Source organism: Lynx canadensis, chromosome C1 (assembly GCF_007474595.2).
Source record: "Lynx canadensis isolate LIC74 chromosome C1, mLynCan4.pri.v2, whole genome shotgun sequence".
Classification (NCBI taxonomy): Eukaryota; Metazoa; Chordata; class Mammalia; order Carnivora; family Felidae; genus Lynx; species Lynx canadensis.
Genome location: NC_044310.1, coordinates 147,702,386 through 147,721,268, shown reverse-complemented (window position 1 = coordinate 147,721,268; position 18,883 = coordinate 147,702,386). Strand labels below are relative to the sequence as shown.

At 37.6% G+C, this 18,883-nt stretch overlaps 1 protein-coding gene across 10 annotated transcripts in view; it reads right to left on the bottom strand.

Annotated features, from left to right (window-relative positions):
• PKP4 (plakophilin 4) overlaps positions 1-18,883 on the bottom strand; it is a 241,491-nt gene that overhangs the window by 151,235 nt on the left and 71,373 nt on the right. For 8 of the 10 annotated variants that reach the window (XM_030325382.1, XM_030325380.2, XM_032594411.1 and 5 more), the window contains exon 2: positions 10,943-11,079. In XM_030325382.1, coding sequence (XP_030181242.1) covers positions 10,943-11,074 — 132 coding nt within the window. In that variant the 5' untranslated portion in view covers positions 11,075-11,079. Of the gene's footprint in view, positions 1-5,117; positions 5,138-10,725; positions 10,805-10,942; positions 11,080-18,883 lie in introns of those variants that run through there. The other 2 variants (XM_030325386.1, XM_030325387.1) reach the window with 2 other exon arrangements.

Sequence of the window (18,883 nt, the reverse complement as noted above, 5' to 3'; positions counted from 1 at the left end):
GTTTCAGATTCTGTGTCTCGCTCTCTCTGACCCTCCCCCGTTCATGCTCTGTCTCAAAAATAAATAAAGGTTAAAAAAAAAAAATTAAAACATGTAAGCAGTTTAGCTGCTATTATCAAAAGTGAATCAGAATAAACAATGGCCTATAGTGGTGGTCACCAGATTAACACATCCATCTGCACTACTTGAAGGAGTATGTAGCTTGTGGACCACAGGAAACAGAAGAGTACAAGAGAAACTGCAAAATCTAACTGCTAACATGTAATAACCCTTGATTCTTGGATTGGAATCTTAAGTAAGGAAAGATGCACTACTTATTTTGTAACATGAATTTCTCATTCCTGAGTCTGAAATTTGGGGACTTTCTGAAGAAAACACATCTTCAATTATCAAAAGGATACCAGGGTGCAAGGGTGACTGTATCTCATAAGACCCTGAATGTCTGAGTATATCTGTTTAATCCTTCACACATTAGATAATTTAGCCCTGTGTAAAACTCTTGGATTGGATTAAAAAAAAAATTCCCTTCAACACTCTAAACACATTGCTCTATGCTCTTCTTATATCTACTGTTTCAGCAAAGCTAGATCTCAGTCTGATTTTATCTTTTGCAGATAAATTGCTTTTTTTAATCTGGATTCTTAGTTTTTTTTTTCTCCTATATCTTTGTAAATACAAAATTTTGTCAAGGTTATTTCTAGACTAATCTCTTTTCCATAGGTGATGCCTGGAATGTGATAACCCCTGAGTACACTCACAGCTTTACTTTTTGCTTAGAAAAAACATTTTAAAATTATATTTAACTATTGCTTCTGTTCTAGCTACTCTAAAATGTTTACTGAGAACATTCATAATGCTTATGTTAGATTTATTTTCTATAGGCTCCATGTCTACTAGCATTTATCATATCCTTTTTGCTCTTTTCCTTCATATTCCAAGATAACCACTCAAACAATCTTGTCACTGCCAATGACTCACTTTTCCTCTGTGTCCATTCTTCTCTTTATTGACTCCACTGCAGATTTTAACTGTCTAGTAAACATCTCTGTAACATAATTTCCTGTGAATCCTAGATTCCCTACTTATTCACTGTGTAAGTTTGGGCAAATTAATCAACCTTCCTGAGTTTCAGTTTCCCTGTAAACAGGGGCAATAACAACTCTCTGAATAATTCAGGGTTTTAGGTTAAAAGCAACAGAAAATGCCGTGGCTAATTTAAGGGTTAAAAACAATTTACTAAAACAATTTACCTGTATCGCTTAAAATTATATATTTCCCACCAAATCTATTGAGGAGGGAAAATGCATGGAACAAAGACATTTGGATCAGATATGTTCAATGGCCAAAAAAAGAAAAAAAAAGAAAAAAAGAAAAAAGAAAAAGAAAAAAAAGATTTTCAAAGCATCAACTCGTTAGGTTGGGATAAGGAATATAGGAGATCCTCAATGCAAAGCACTTAGCAAAATGCCTGGCACATAGTAAGTAATAATAAATGTTAGCTATTAGTCTCCTAATAGATTTCTATTCCATAGAGTTCATGGATTCTTAGAAGCTATCCTTATGACAATATCTTTCCTAAGTTTTTCATTGGTTTCCAGTTGTAGTGGTGGTAATAGTGGTGATGGTAGGGAGAGAAGAAATAGCAGTCTGGCTATTCGAACAAGTGGCAAAACCAGTAAAGCAACGGGGGGGGGGGGGGGGGTTGGTCTTTGTGATCACAAAAAGGCAGACCTGACATGGATGATGCACTGACCATTCTTCTCAAACCTGTTCTACTGGCCTCACATTAGGAGAGCTCTAACTCTGACAACAGAGTGAGTTCTTCATCGTTTTTTATGGAAAATCAAAAGTTTTATCAAGGGTTCAGAAATTAAAAAAAAAAAAATTCACCCAAATAAAATGGTTTCATATTAGTAAAATAGGTTTTCCTTATTCTGTAGTACAAATCAAAGAAGCTACATGTAACAGCATTCTGTTCGGTATGCATAGTTACACAAATATGCTTCCTATTCTTACCTACAGACCATCAAATCTTCTAATCAATCTGCTTAAAATAATGCTAACAGCAGCAATTACTAAGATACATTTTTCTACAAAATAATTTAATAAGAATTCACTTGTTTCATTATACTTTGCTAACTGAAATAAAAGAAAAATAAAGATCCTGCTGTTAAGAGCTTACATTATATAAAGAAAACAGTATTCACCTTATTAAGAAACAGAGGAGAAAATGGGGCAATGGGAAAACTCCAGTGAGCTTCTCTCCTTACAACAATTATAGCTTTAAAGCAAGAAACATATGAGGTAGCTAAGGTCACAAATGAAATAAGGAGGTGTCAATTTACTCTGCACTTGGGCAAGGCAGGCTTACTCTTTAGTTATTATTATTATTACTATTAATTTATTTTTTATGTTTATTTGTTTTTGAGAAGGAGAGAGAGCGCGAGCAGGGCAGGGGCAGAGACAGACAGGGAGACACAGAATCCGAAGCAGGCTCCAGGCTCTGAGCTGTCAGCACAGAGCCCGACGCGATGCTCGAGCTCACAGACCTCAAGATCATGATGTGAGCCGAAGTCAGACGCTTAACTGACTGAGCCACGCAGGTGCCCCAGTCCTTAGTTTTTGAATATAAAGTTAAAATAGTAAGCATCAATTCCCCTAGAACAGCTTAATAAAAGGCCCTATGCAGTGGCTAAGGACCTTTATCTTGATTCAGGCTTTAGGAATGATCTTAGGAAAACTTGCAAATCAGATATATTCCTATTATGGACAATGATACCACACAATGAATACTTTTCTGATGTCATGCTTCTCTGTGGGAATTTTCATATATAAAAGTCTGCAAATTAGGGGCGCCTGGGTGGCGCAGTCGGTTAAGCGTCCGACTTCAGCCAGGTCACGATCTCGCGGTCCGGGAGTTCGAGCCCCGCGTCGGGCTCTGGGCTGACGGCTCAGAGCCTGGAGCCTGTTTCCGATTCTGTGTCTCCCTCTCTCTCTGCCCCTCCCCCGTTCATGCTCTGTCTCTCTCTGTCCGAAAAATAAATAAACGTTGAAAAAAAAAATTTAAAAAAAAAAAAATAAATAAATAAAAAAAAAGTCTGCAAATTAAAATATAAATTAAGTAGCCTATACATTAAAACATACCTTGAACTCCAATTTTTAAAGGAAAATTACAATTTCTTTCAACAGTCAAGAGATTTCAATTCTAAGAAAACTATCTTTCAATTTATGATAGCCACATTCATATCTGAAATATAACTTATACAGAATTGCATAACATGCATTTGTCTCCAAGTTTCAATAATGTGCTCTTTCAATTTGCTTGCAGACTGTTTCTATTACATGCAACCCCTGTATAAAGGTTTGAGTGCATAAAAACTCTAAAGATTCTCTAAGCGAAGACATAGATTTATCTTTGAACTACTTGGAAAAAAAAAAAACTATACGTTTTAAATGATTTTTCTTAGGAATGTCTAAAATGCAATAATCATAACCTAAATTACTTTGCTGAGGTACAAGCAGATCTGATCACTTTGGAAACAATACATTCCTAACATATAAACAGATGCAGCAAGACCATATGGACCCATTTCTGCAAAAGTAACAAAAACGGCAATTTAGAAATCGAGAGCACTTCAACATGAAGATAGACTATTTTGCTATAGCTATGGAGTAACTGCAGGGTTACACCTGAGGGGAAAAGAATATTTCTAAAATATTTTTCTCTCCAGAAATGATTCTAAAAAGAAAAACGATCACGCAGTGCAGAGAATGCAATGCTGAATGATCCTGTCATCCATTTAATCTCACCAACTCAGCAGTCACTCATTTCAACTTTAATAGCATCAACTTTGCATGTACAGGGGAAAAAATATTCCATATATTCATAATTTAACTCTGAACAGGAACTGTTATTCAAGTGAAAAGGAAATTATCATTTTAAACATACAAAGTCAGGGTTAGCTTTAAGTGTTAATAAATACTGCAAATACTGAAAAATACTGCATTACTTTCAAATGTAAACGAAAGGTAATGCTAATTCAATGGCAAAAATTGAAGTTAAAAATGTCTAACAAATTTACATAAAACTGATTCAATACAATACATATCTATAACCTGCTTAAATAAAAAAGGGGGCAAAAACACACATTCTTGGATTTTGTGGTTCCATAAATGAATATTCATACTTGCCAATTACTGCACATAAAGTATACAATATGGTTTGTGCCTCTGCATTCTTCTGAGGTGGCAACTATACGGAACAGATCATCTTTGTAGACCAGCTTACCATCCCTCCCTCCCTCCCTCCCTTTCCTGGACAGAGTGTTTTGTTTACAGGAGGCTTTCCATGGATATTTTTTACTTAGTTAAAAGCAAGCACTAAAGCTAACTACAGGGGGATCTTGAGCATTTTTACATTCCCAGTTCATTAATACAGTAAGTATTTTTAGGCACCTACTATGTATTTCATGTCTACATATGTGATATAGCTATGTGTGCAAAGCCAGACTGAGCCTGTTCAAATTCCTGGAATTTAAGAACTCTTCACATCAAAACAAAGCAAAGCACCCCAAAACAAAACAAACAAAACCTACAGCACCCAATAAACCTAAAAAGAGTCTCCAACCGACTCAAATAGAACAAATAGTTACTCAGGATGCACTCCTGAGACATTTAAGACTGGAGAACTTTGCCAATAGGTCCAGCTGATCATTTATCAGGCCATCACAAAAGGGATATAACTGTTGCTAGCTAACTTGGCAATCTAATTTTTTATCTTGCTGTGGACAATTTTTTTTTGCATACACTCACATAATGAATAAAGCTGTTGGCCATACTCAGTTGTATTCCTTAACCACAGAGACACCTGAAGTGAAGGATACCCTACACCATGAACACATGGAAGAGAAATGTTACAGTCTGACCACAGCACACTTAAAGAAGACTGATCTGAGAAGCAAGTCTCGGGGTTCAGAATTTTTGAATCCAGGCTGAACAGTATCACAGGTACTCTACCACCTGACCTCATCTTGAACCACACTGCCATAATATTAAGGAGATAACGCTTTCAAATTTGATGATCCCACAGAAATCATTAAGAAAAGATCCAATCTTACCTTGTGTTTGATGATGCAGTTCAGGCATGGAAGACTTCACTATACATTATGTGGTAATTACAATCGCCAGAATAATCCAGTTACCAGTAGGAGCAATTACTAAGTTACCACAGGAAAAATGCCAAGTTTTAGGCATTGTTCTTACAGTGCTTTTAGCTAAGCAAAAAACTATGCTTGTTTACAGCTGAAATAAAAATTCTGTCTTCTGCATGTGTTTGAAGTGTGTCAGAGAGAATGATTTTATTGTAAATAAACTTAGGGACCAAATAAAAGGAAGTTGCAAAGGCAGGTGCACAACAGTTGAGTTGTTTCAGTTTCGAAGGAATAAAGTAAATAATTGCACTGGAATTTGTTCAGTTCTGGGCATTCTGCCATACAGGAAGGGTGTGTAATTACTGAAGCTAACATATCCATGTAAAAATGAAGTAATATCAATAGGGCACAGTTGGCTCCAAATTTCCTTATTTTATCTTCAAAAATTAAGGATCTTTAATGACTCTCATTTCACTCTTTGATATTTAAGTATCACCTACATTAATATGGACACACTGAAGGCAGAATTGAAATTTTCACTGAAGTCAGAAAATATTGTTTTGAGGCTTCTCTCTGAGAGCCTCACAAGTAATGAACATTGCAATTTTAACTCACCAAAGGCAACAAAAGAAGTATATACACTATCTAATTTAGGACTTTACCAGAGTTAAGAAACGTATATGTAAAATGAGCATGTTTTACCAAATCTGTTCTGTGCTTACAATTTCATGCTATCTGGATTGGCCTCAACCTTAAATGTGGTTTTCAAACTTCTTAAATCAGAAGCCAAAAATAAGAGTGTGGTTTGAGGGAACAGTAGAATGGAGGTTAGAGTGCCTGAGTATGGCCAAGTTCAAATAGAGGTCTCAATTATGCAAGCAACTGTTATGACAGAAGATGAAAGAATGTAATAATGTAATTATGCATGATCTACAGAATGCAAATCAATTTGCATCCTATATAGAGCTATGAAATATACTTGTTAACCCTATGATTGGCCACATAGTCTTTTACAGTGTTTCTATAATCCAGATCACTTCCTATCAGTTATAAAAACTACAATAGGGGCGCCTGGGTGGCGCAGTCGGTTAAGCGTCCGACTTCAGCCAGGTCACGATCTCGCGGTCCGTGAGTTCGAGCCCCGCGTCGGGCTCTGGGCTGATGGCTCAGAGCCTGGAGCCTGTTTCTGATTCTGTGTCTCCCTCTCTCTCTGCCCCTCCCCCATTCATGCTCTGTCTCTCTCTGTCCCAAAAATAAATAAAAAGTTGAAAAAAAAAAATTAAAAAAAAAAAAAAAAAAAAAAACTACAATATACTCTTCCCATTGATAACAATAGCCTGTACATGGTCCTTGGCTCACTGTTTCCTTTGAGCCTGTGAAGTTAGCACACTGACACATCTAAGTTGCAGGGGGTGGCAGCAAAGTTCTGGATGAGCAGCCAATGTCTTATCAAATTCTAATTCTTTTGCATCCAAATATGTACCACCCATTTCAAGGTGAAATCAATCATTTAGGTCTAAAGCTTTCATGGGAGGAGGCAGGGCCCTTTGAGGGCACCACATTTGGCCATATTTCTTTACCTCACTATGCAAAAGACATTAAGCTAGACACCAGACCATTCTTAAATTTGCCATACATTTGTAAACTCTCAGGATGCAAAAAAATTCCTTGTTTTCAACAAAGGACTTGTTTTCATCGTGGACTACTGGATCCTTATTGGGAGTTGAGTTCAATAACAGAACCTGTCCAATGCTGATCTTGATTACAGCCAACTGGTGGCTTATGTTTACTTGGCTCTTCAGGTAATTTCAGATTTGAGTTCAAGGAGCACATTATTATTCCCATGGGATGATTTTTTATTTCTTTTAAAACATGATCCTTAACTGAAAGAGATTTCTTCGGTGGTTACCTGTATAACCAGGTACGCATGATGATGGTGGATATTTTGTGACATCACCAAGATAACCATAACCTTCTATTCTGTACACTTAATTTTCAGCTAAGTTGGACAGATGGGGGACGAAATTTATAACACGTATGTCATTATCTAACCATTAACAGGAAATAAAATTTTAGTTTGCTCCATGCAGAGATCAGATTTAATTCCTAGATCAGTATGAATATATACAAGTTGTCTGAAGGATAAAAATACACAGGTGAGTAACTAGTTTTCTAAGCGCTCCCTGTGAGATTCTCTGGCTTAGCAGTGTTCTATGAATGTGGCCGCAGGTTCCATTATCTTCACAGAACAGTTAATTGGTGACAAAGAAATCTGAGGGCCAGTATTATTCATTCACTCCCTTTCTGATCGATCATTTATTACAAGCCTAATATAGTAAAGGGGTTGGGAGAGTAGCCTGTGACACATGTGTAAAACACTGTATAAAACATGGCTCTATCCTTAGATAGCTGACTATATCATCCAAAGAAGCATACAGTAAGAGTCAAAGCAGTAGAATAAAGTGCTAGAGAGGGATATAAAGCAGTGGAATAAAGCGGAGAGAGACCCGACCTCAGCTGGGGTGCAAATGGCTTCACAAAAGAGGCAGAACTTGAACAGAAGTAGATTCCTTCTTTCTATCTGTCAAAAAGGACTTTTTCTATAACTGCACAGGTATGCACCTAAGTGACCGAATCAATGTGAAAGGTTATTACTTCACAAAAGGGAGAGAACATGCATCTTAGCATTCTGTCAAGGAATAAGGAACAGTTATGTCTTTGGGATCCTAGGGGAAGTGTGGCCCCATAGAGGAAGATTTAAATATTTTTATGACACCCAAAATCCGATTTTGGATATTAAGAGATTAATGCTTTGTTAACAAGATTGCTTTGGTTGCTTGCTATTTCCTTCCCTACTACTTATCTGTGAATGGCCCAGGGCAAGTATGTATGAGGTGTTTTAGTGGCCTGGATGTACTTTACTCAAGAACCCAGACTTTTCCTCTCAACATTCAGGTGTGTGTTAAAAGGTATTACTCTCTAATTCTTTAACCAAATGCCTTGACATTATGATGGGGTTGCACTAAATCACCATGTAGATAAAATTTATTTTCACATGCTCTATTTCTGATAATACATACATAAAGCAGTTCTAGTTTGTGAGACCAGCATGGTGAAGTTTTCAAAGTTTAATGACATGCAGAAGTAAAATACTACCACAGCATAAACACAGCTCAATATTCAGAAAGTTGTTTTGTCTTCATATCCATGTCCAAAGAAGATTCACTGAATCCTGATACATACTTAAGAGTAGAATCACCAGATCCTCCTAAGAGGAACCTTTTCTTCTTAGGTAGAAATGCTGATGAAAATAGTAATATTAGCCCTTACCATGAGCACTTACTAGAAAGTGCCAGGCACCACTGTAAACATTTTACAACGATTACTTCAATATCTTCAGGATCATTATCACCACTTTACAGATGAGAAACTGAGACACAGAGAGGTTAAGAAATCTTCCTAAGATCACATGGAAAGTAGTGATAGGAACCAGGGCCACTTCAGTTGCACTGAAGGGGTCTCTTCCTTCTGTGCCCTAATGAAACATCCTTCCTGAGACATGGCTGCCACCAAACAAGGTCTCTTCTTTGACAACAGAGAAGCTGATGTTATTACTCCATGGCCATGAACGTTGCATGGTAGCGAGGCTTTTATTTTTTAAATAATTATACATCCCACCCAAGAATATTATTCTTTTGATATAAAACATGATCAAGGACACAATCTAACATTAACTGTTTCATTTGAATCTAACACAATTAAGAATGTAGCATTCTGACTAGTTATTTTCAAATCATATATATAAGGTAAACAGTAATTGGTTTTCTTATTCCTAACTTTTCTGTACTCTGTCTCATTGGGCAGATGATAGGGAGTGACATTTTAGGAAAGTCCTAAGAAATTTTTACCTCAACTACAAAGAAATTAGAGTATCTTGCCTGGTAGCACAAAAATCCCACAGAAGCTTGAGTTAGCTTTTTAAAATCAGGTAAGTGTCTTGGAATGAGACATGGATACGGTGTCTTGGGTTGAACGAAATGCTGAGTGCTGAGCGATGACAAACAATTTTAAAAGAAATTAAGAATGAAAACTGCAAACATAAATTAATGGATTCAAATTCTTAGAACAAGAATAGAAGGGTAGAGTATATCCTCTTACTAAACAAACAATCTGGGATATATATTTTAATTCTTCTAATAAATAACAAATACCTGTATTCCTCTGGCTATCTTCAGAAACAGGAACCCTTCTTGCTATCTCCTACAAAATATTCATTCAGAATACTATTTATCACCAAAACATAAAATGCTCAAGTCATGTGAGGCCATCAAGGAATTCCAGTGCCAAAATCATAATAGGCTTCCAATTTTATTCAACATGCAAGGTATGTGGTCTCAAAGTACAAATGCAAAGTTCCTGTAGCTATGTTTATGGGACACAGTTTCTAGCTTTAAGTGAGTTCTGGGCATTTTGATAAATTTACTGTCATGTTCCACCAAAATGTGGTATACACTAACAGCTCTAAATAAATCAGAGTCTCCTCAGTTTACAGCTCTTTGGGTCAAATCTTGACAACTATGAAGTACAATAAGAAAAGAGTCCTTTGTTTTCCTCCTCAAAGGTGAAAGAAGCTTGGATAACCTAGAGTTTGGTGGAAAATGAAAACAGTACTGACAACAATTTTTTGTGTCTTCTCAAATTAGTTTGTGGAATGTTTTAAAAGCCTCACATTTTAGTAAGGGGATGGAAAATATTTTGATATCTTGTTACCAGAATCAGCTGTGAAATTCTTCTTGAAAACATAGCTCTAATGTCAGATATCATTCTGGAGTATTCTTTCACTCTACATACCTAGCTTTAAGTTATAGCAAACAGTGAAATAATGAGGTAGTGAATATTCCTTTCTTCTCTGTCATAATCAGTCATCTGAACTATTGATTTTTTAAAAAATATTTCAGCAAATATACATCTAAGTTTATAACTCTTGAGAAGAAAAGAACCAGAGGTTTAACCATAAGATTTAAAAAAAAAAAATTACTATTCAATTATTTCCAACAGAAAGAGTCTTATTTTTGAAGGAGGGGGCAGGAAAGAAAACTGTGGAGCTTTAAATTTACATTTACCTCATTAAGCTTTTAAATCTGAAGAAATTAAATGCAGGAGTTCCAATTTCTCTAAGCACAACAGATAAGATCTAATTTAGGAGGTTACTTGTACTTGAAGGATAAATAGTATCCTTTATTAAAAAACTGAACATAAACATGACATTGAAGCAAACTGGCACAGTTTGACAAGTTTTAGAACACTAGCTCACAAAATGAATATACTTGGATTCAGACAAACACAACAAATATAGCCTTTGTCCAAAAAAAATCACAGAGACAACCCTATAGAATACCTACATGAAAATGTTAGAAGGTTCAACATATCTAAGGATACTACAGGCCTCGGGATGCCAGAGCCCTGACAGAAAAGTCAGCAGCGTAAACTACGCTTCACAAAGCTTGGCGCGCATGCACACACTCTGCGATGTGGGAAAGACAGAGACACCAATCACCATCGATGTTGTCCTTACTTGCAGACGCACAAGTATCCTGCATGTTCCGATTCTGACTGGCACCTGGAGCGGCTCTACATGCCAGTCATCCCAATGTACTCAGGGATGTAAACACCTTATAATTAAAAAACGTGAAGGCATCAAGGACGTTAGACAAATTTAAAACACATCCAAAGATTAATTTTTAAAGGCATTGAAGAAAGAACTGATTGCAAATTCCAGCAAGAGGATGTACCTGCTCCTTCACGGAAGCTAGAATAGTGGTGGCTGTGGTCTCGGGTTCCATGCCTGGGCCAGTGGAGGCAGCTTCCTGGCGTGTCTGTGGCTGGCCCTCCTCCACCAATGAGGCCTGCTCAGGAGCGGGCATTCCTCCTGCAAGCAAGCAGACAAAGAGTTAACACGGGCTCACAGACTCCTATGCAGAGCAGGCAGTGGCTGAGGATTTGCAGATGGCTCCTGGGAAATACCACGGACTTCTACATACAAAGATCACAGCTTCTTACAGCTGTTTGATTTTTAAAGGCAACATCTAGGGCCCAAAGTACGGCTAGTACTACGAAAAAGTAAAATGATAATAAAAAATAATAACAACAATACATACGAAGAAAATATATTAAAGACATCATAGGAAAAATGACATAAAAGTGTTGGGGAGGAGGGCTCTTAATTAAAAACATACTAAGGACACTAAAGCGTTTTTAGAAGCTTGTTGAATTGCTGAATATTCTATTCAGATAGCCAATAAATATGATTATATCATGAAACAAATAATAATAAATACTTTAGATTGTTATAGGGGCCAATTTATAAAGTATACACATGACATCTACAAATATTCAAATGCTTTACTGGTTACAGAAGAGGCTTATGTAATAGAAAAAAAAGAAGGTTTATAACTTGGGCTTGAAAATAAACAAAAGTCTCCTGTATTCAAAAGAAACGGAAGGCATTAATGACTGAAACAAGGATATCTTTGGAGTATTACAGCTAATTTGGTTTCCTTAGTGGAACTACTTTGCAGGCTCATAGCTTCTAACAGAAGAATGAGTTCTTGGCAACAGAGGGGGTGCCTCTCCTAAGATAACACCCTGAGAGCAGTGTGTTTGCCAGATCAATCACCTGACCTGTTATGGACTTTTCATAAATTTGGAAAAGATTGGGAAAAGATTCCCACCTAAAATGCTGTACCTTTTAGGTACATGTACTTAATCATGCAGCAGTCTACCATATCATGAGACTAGCCTAGTGCCTGGCATATGTAATAGGTATTCAATACATGTTGGCTTAATAAATGAATATATAAATGAAGGACCGACCATGTTTTCCATGTCACATTCCAGTCATTAAGCAAATCTCCCCAAGTGCTATGACGCCCATGAGACCTTATTTGCTCAATGTGTGACTCTGCATACTCATATATGGGTATCTCAGACCACAAAAACTCTTCTTGATATTCTTCAGTTTACTCCTCAAAATTACTCTACTGTTCCATTTCAGCTCTTTATCAACTTCCACAATGTTTAATTCCATAGTATGATCTGGGGATTCCAACCTCCCCATTCCCTCAAATTTCAATACCAGCTTGCTGTTTCTTTCTAAAATCATAACCTGTAAGACAAGGGGAGATATGTGCACCACCTGCGCCTCTCTCCGTCTCTCATCTTCACTCTTCTGACTTATACAGTAAGTGAAGGTAGGTTTAAGTTCCGGGCTTTTTATTTTATTTTTTTATTTTTTTTAATGTTTATTTTATTATTGAGATGCAGAGAGAGACTGAGCATGAGCATGGGAGGGGCAGAGAAAGGAGGAGACACAGAATCTGAAGCAGGCTCCAGGTTCTGGGCTGTCAGCACAGAGCCTGACACGGGGCTCAAACTCACACACCACGAGATCATGACCTGAGCCGAAGTCGGACTGAGCCACCCAGGTGCCCTTAAGTTCTGGGCTTTTAACAGTGATTGTTTTATTGTCGTCATATTAATAGGCAGAAATAGGCAGTGAATGTGATGAGTCTCTAACGCCAGCTTCATGAAGAGTCTGCATGCCTGCTCCAGCAAGTGAATTCTCTCTCTTTATTTCTATGGTGGCCAAGGCTCAGGGCAGAGCCTGGCCTTCAAGGGGGAGGACCTCCTCAAGTATGAGCAGAGGAGGAACTCCCTTCAGTGTTGGAGTAAGTGGGTCTAGGATCAAAACCTAAGTGCCCTTGGACAAGTTGCCATCTTGTTGAGCCCACTTTCCTCATTAAAAAAAGGGCTTACTAATACTTTCTACAGCACAATGGAAGTATTTTATGGTAATCTTTATTTTTTAGTATATGTGGTAGGCTTACTGAGATATGAAATACACTTAAAATATCATCAACTGAATAAAATAGCCCATTTCTATATTTACTGGGTGCTCACTAAAAACAAGATATGAAGTCTATGAAGAAACAAATGCCACACGAAATATCCTAGATTAACATTTAAGGCAAGTAAAGATATGAAAGTATTCTATGCCATTGAAAAACTACACACCTTAAAATAAGCAGATGGTTGCAGAGAACAAAAATGTTACTATGCAACAGTGAAACAAATAATGCCAAGAATCAAAAATTTTAAATGTCAAGAGTAAAATATCATGAAATACCAATGCGTAAGGAAAAAAGAAACATAAATTCAATGAACAAAGAGAATTTGAGAAAAGGAGAAAATAAATATCACTAGGGAAATAATTATTAATTGTTTACATAAATAGGAGAAGTCTTACTGAAAGATATAGAATTTTTTTTTTTAACGTTTATTTTTGAGAGAGAGAGAGAGAGAGAGAGAGCGCAAGCAGGAGAGGAGCACAAAGAGAGAGAGACAGAATCTGAAGCACGCTCTGGGCTCTGAGCTGTCAGCACAGAGCCTGATGTGGGGCTCGAACCCATGAACTGCAAGATCATGACTTGAGCTGAAGTTGGATGCTTAACCGACTGAGCCACCCAGGTGCCCTGAAAGATAAACAATTATATTATTGTTATTTTATTACATTACTGTAAATGTACCACACTTAATTTCACAATATTTGATGATTCTGTCCAGAAGCAGTACTGGATGAGCATTTTCTGAATACCACTCTGCCCACATAATGTGCAGGGGGATAAGGGGATACAGGCATAAGGCAGGGTCACTGACCATTAGTGGCCTCATCACCCCGCTGAGACATGAATCAGATCAAGGCCAAATATAGCATAGCAAGACACAAGTGATGGAATAACAAACACCACCAAAGTCTATAGGTAGAGGCTGTGAAGAGCTTATAAATTCACAGAAGAAACTAGTACTCAGCAGGAGAGATTTTCATAGGCAGGGATGATGTTTTTCATTCTCAGATTCCTCAAGACTGAAAGGCATTGCAGGCAATTGCTAATACTGTTGGGCTAAAGAATGATGACCATGGTGCCCATGTGTAACTGAGGTGAGACACTTCCCTGCCCCTCATCTCTGGAACAGTCTCCAAATACCACAACCAACACTGGGCAGAGGAGGGATGCCACAGCTCCGACAAGTTCTAAACCTAATATGGTCTTCTGTTCACTTTCTTGTAGCTCTTATAACAATTTAAGGAGCTGTAGGAATCAAACTTAGAGGCACAGAATATTACTTTTTCCCATCAGCAAAGAAAAAAAAAAAACAAATAACAATAAGTGCTTATTAGCAAAGAGACTGTGAGAAATTAGGCTTCGTGCTTCCTTCAATGACCTCAGCTTGCCTGATCTGGACAATCACGTTCTAGGGACGGGAGAAAACCGAACTGTTGTGGGGGCTCTCTGGAGAATCAGAGAATGGTAGAGGTGACAGAAAACTGGAAGCAGGAAAATGCCATTGCTGTTTTTGAGAAGACAAAAGTAGACTTTCTTCACATTATAAACTAGAGAGCTAGACATACATCTTAGGTGAGATTCTTAAAAGGATTTTATCCAAGAGATGATTTGTGAGAACCAAAAAGGGGCCCACCAAAGAAAAGTCATGTTAAGCTGTTCTAATTTCTGTCTGTGGCAGCGTAACCATGGAAATGCAGTGTGTCTAGACTCCAGTGAGGCATGTGTATTAGAAGTCCCCCATGGTATTACAACCAGCACAGAAATGGGGCTGGCACAGGGCAACTGCTGACTGTCACAGTCTGGAAACGGCTAACAGAAACATCTCATCCTATAAAGGTTTCTAATGTAATGCCAGAGAAGTTTGATCTTGACCCAATCCCAACCAAAAACTTAGGCTATAATGTAAAGAATAACACACAGGGCATGCTCAAATTCTTCAATCACTATGAATACTGAATTAATCTATATAATACAATTAAAATACAAAAACACTGTCACACTGTAGTAATGAGCTGCCTGGATGAGATAGAAACAATAGGAATAAATGTGGGCCTTATGTTAAGGTTAGCTCAGCAACACATTGGGGAAAAGATTTAGGCTAGACTTAGGTTCAAGAGCAGGATGAGTGAACCATGCATGAGACAAAGCTGTTCCAAAACCAAGGTGATCGTATGCTGTATTGAGGTCAGTACTTAAGATGATAGGAAGAAAGGGACATGGGAGTGCACACCTCTCCTTCAGGCTCCTGGGGACATGCCCACATGCAGTTACAGATGGCACATTTCCAGGAATGGACACAAATGTATCCGTTCAGGAAACAATGAGTAGGATGGTGAAGGGATTCAGTCATTCTTTCCAGTCACAGGAGTAGGGACAAAATGAATGACAGCTCCTGCTCCTTATGAACTCAGACCTTAATGGTGGGAGGTGGGGGGAGGACGACACAGAAAGAGCAGTTAATGCAACAATAAGAGAAAGTCTGACTTTAAGAAGAGAGAGACTATGCAGTCAAGCAGATGTCTATAAACCTCTGAAGGGCTGCTATGGACAAACAAGGTTAGATGCTTTACATTTATGATCCTAAGAGCTAGATCAAAAACTAATGGTTTTGTAACAAACTTGTATTTGCCTTTCATTACAGTCTTTATACTTTGAATCAAATTTGGCTGATGGTTTTATTATTTTTATTCAAAATTAAAGGCTGGAGCCATGAGAGCAAGCTCAGGAGGGCCTTTCCTTTTTTTTTTTTTTAATGTATTTTTTTTAAATATATGAAATTTATTGTCAAATTGGTTTCCATACAACACCCAGTGCTCATCCCAAAAGGTGCCCTCTTCAATACCCATCACCCACCCTCCCCTCCCTCCCACCCCCCATCAACCCTCAGTTTGTTCTCAGTTTTTAACAGTCTCTTATGCTTTGGCTCCCTCCCACTCTAACCTCTTTTTTTTTTTTTTTTCCTTCCCCTCCCCCATGGGTTTCCACCAAGTTTCTCAGGATCCACATAAGAGTGAAACCATATGGTATCTGTCCCTCTCTGTATGGCTTATTTCACTTAGCATAACACTCTCCAGTTCCACCCACGTTGCTACAAAGGGCCATATTTCATTCTTTCTCATTGCCACGTAGTACTCCATTGTGTATATAAACCACAATTTCTTTATCCATTCATCAGTTGATGGACATTTAGGCTCTTTCCATAATTTGGCTATTGTTGAGAGTGCTGCTATAAACATTGGGGTACAAGTGCCCCTATGCAGCAGTACTCCTGTATCCCTTGGGTAAATTCCTAGCAGTGCTATTGCTGGGTCATAGGGTAGGTCTATTTTTAATTTTCTGAGGAACCTCCACACTGTTTTCCAGAGCGGTTGCACCAGTTTGCATTCCCACCAACAGTGCAAGAGGGTTCCCGTTTCTCCACATCCTCTCCAGCATCTATAGTCTCCTGATTTGTTCATTTTGGCCACTCTGACTGGCGTGAGGTGATATCTGAATGTGGTTTTGATTTGTATTTCCCTGATGAGGAGCGACGTTGAGCATCTTTTCATGTGGGAGGGCCTCTCCTTTTGAAACAAACAGTCCAGTGTCCAACATTTCAAGAATCCTCTAAAGCTGGTACATTCCCTCTCATGAGAGGTCTTTAATCACAGTTCAGATGATCAAGTAGCAGGAACGGTATAGAAGGGATCCTGCCCTGGGTATATGTTAGAAATAGGAAACAAAGTCCTCTGAATCTTGAGGCAGACACTAAGATAAGAAAACAACTACATCTGAACTGATTTCAGTGTCCCTCATTTTTCAGAATGTTGTCTATCATACACAGCTATCTGTAAAAAGGCACCTGGAGGGCAGCAAGTTGTGCTTTTTCTTGACGAAATGATGGACAATGAAAATCTTAGTGTTGTTTCTCTGGCTGGTTATACAAAGCTCAGAGATGAGTTTGTGACCAACTCTTACACGTGTCTTCTCATTTTATTCCAGACTTTACTTATTAAATTTCCTCTTTGCCCAGGTCTACTTTTATCATTCTGTTGAGCTGCGTTCTTTTGCACCTTGCAAAACACTTTTTGGAAGCCAGACTTGTGCTTTCTCTATAATCTTTATCGAAGACAAGCTTTCAGGTGAAACTGTTAGTATAACTGTGTGCATGTGTGTATCTCAATCTTATAGTGAACTATCACTGAGTTATGGGAAATCTTCCTGCTCAAGGTTGCAGGCCACATATATTCAAGTGTGAGTACTGAATCTTGAGACAGTGGGTGTAATATATGCAGGGTAGGGATGTAACATATAGCTATGGATGTAATAATATATATGGGTACAATCCATGACTCAGTATCTATAATCCCTTTTATCACAGATGATACTAATCCATAAAATCATCTCTGTGCTAAACCTCTCTGGGATAGAAGATCAACTACATACCATATTTTCCTCTATTTACTCATTTCTACTCTCTTTACTGATAATTTTTAGCCAGAGTATACGAACTATACTTTGTTTCATCTTATCCAGTGATATAAACTGGAGTCTACATATTTTTTTTCTTCTCCTCTTTTGCATTAGTATTTTGGACCATAACATATCTCATGACTTCATTTTCAACACTCACAAAATGTTATGATGATTGATGACCACCATTTCAAAATTGATAGGATAAAATAATAATGCCTAAGAACAGATGAAGAAAAATAATAAAGGACAGAAAATAATCATGAATATTTAAATTCAATTCAAATTAGGATATTAATAATATGGGATAATAAACATTAAAAAAAATTTTTTTTAACCTTTATTTATTTTTTTGAGACAGAGAGAGAGAGCACGAACGGGGGAGGGTCAGAGAGAGAGGGAGTCACAGAATCCGAAACAGGCTCCAGGCTCTGAGCTGTCGGCACAGAGCCCGACCCAGGGCTCGAAACTCACAGACCGTGAGATCATGACCTGAGCTGAAGTCGGATGCTCAACCGACTGAGCCACCCAGGCACCCCGATAATAAACGTTTTTGAATAAGCACTAGATAAACAAAATACTATAAGAGAATAAATTACAGAGTATCCTATGTAGTAAAGACAAGTTTCTTTGCTTTACTTGTAACAAAACTGGAAGAATGAAGTACTGGGGAATCAGGAATGTGCCTGAGAAGTTAAACACCTTCAGAACCATATGGAATCTATTCTAGAATTCTAAAAGTAGTACTAGATGAACTTTTCACAGTTAAGAGTATTAAAATATCCTGGAAGTAAGAAGCATTACTAAAATCTGCAACTCTTTAGGAAGCTTACAGATAGTTGGTTACATACTAAACTTCTCATCAGACAGTTATCCAAAAAATTTAAACTTCTTGGCAAGAATTTGTTTAGAAGGAAGCTATATGCCAAACAGCATAGTAATTCTAGAGAATAAACTATGTATAGCAGTTAAGTATTTTGTCTTAATGGATTTATTTTTACAATCAAAAGATCAGTGAAAGATAACCTGATATTTTTTTTGAAAATGCAAAAAGTGTAAACAGACCTCTTTGAAAAGAGGAAATCTGGATGGCCAAAAATGAGGTGTTCGACCTCATTAGTAACTAGAAAAAGGTAAATTCATACTACAATGAGATATCAATACACAACTCCCAGAATGACAAAACATTTATCAATATCAAATGTTGGCAAAGATGTAGAACACTGGTAAATATCACAGGCTACTGATCAGTATGTAAAGGAGCCATCACTTGGGAATGCATTTTGGCATCTATCTAGTCAAGCTACTGATACATATATTCCCCAGCCCAGTAATTCCACTCCTGATTATACAGAGACATTCTTGCACACAAACTCC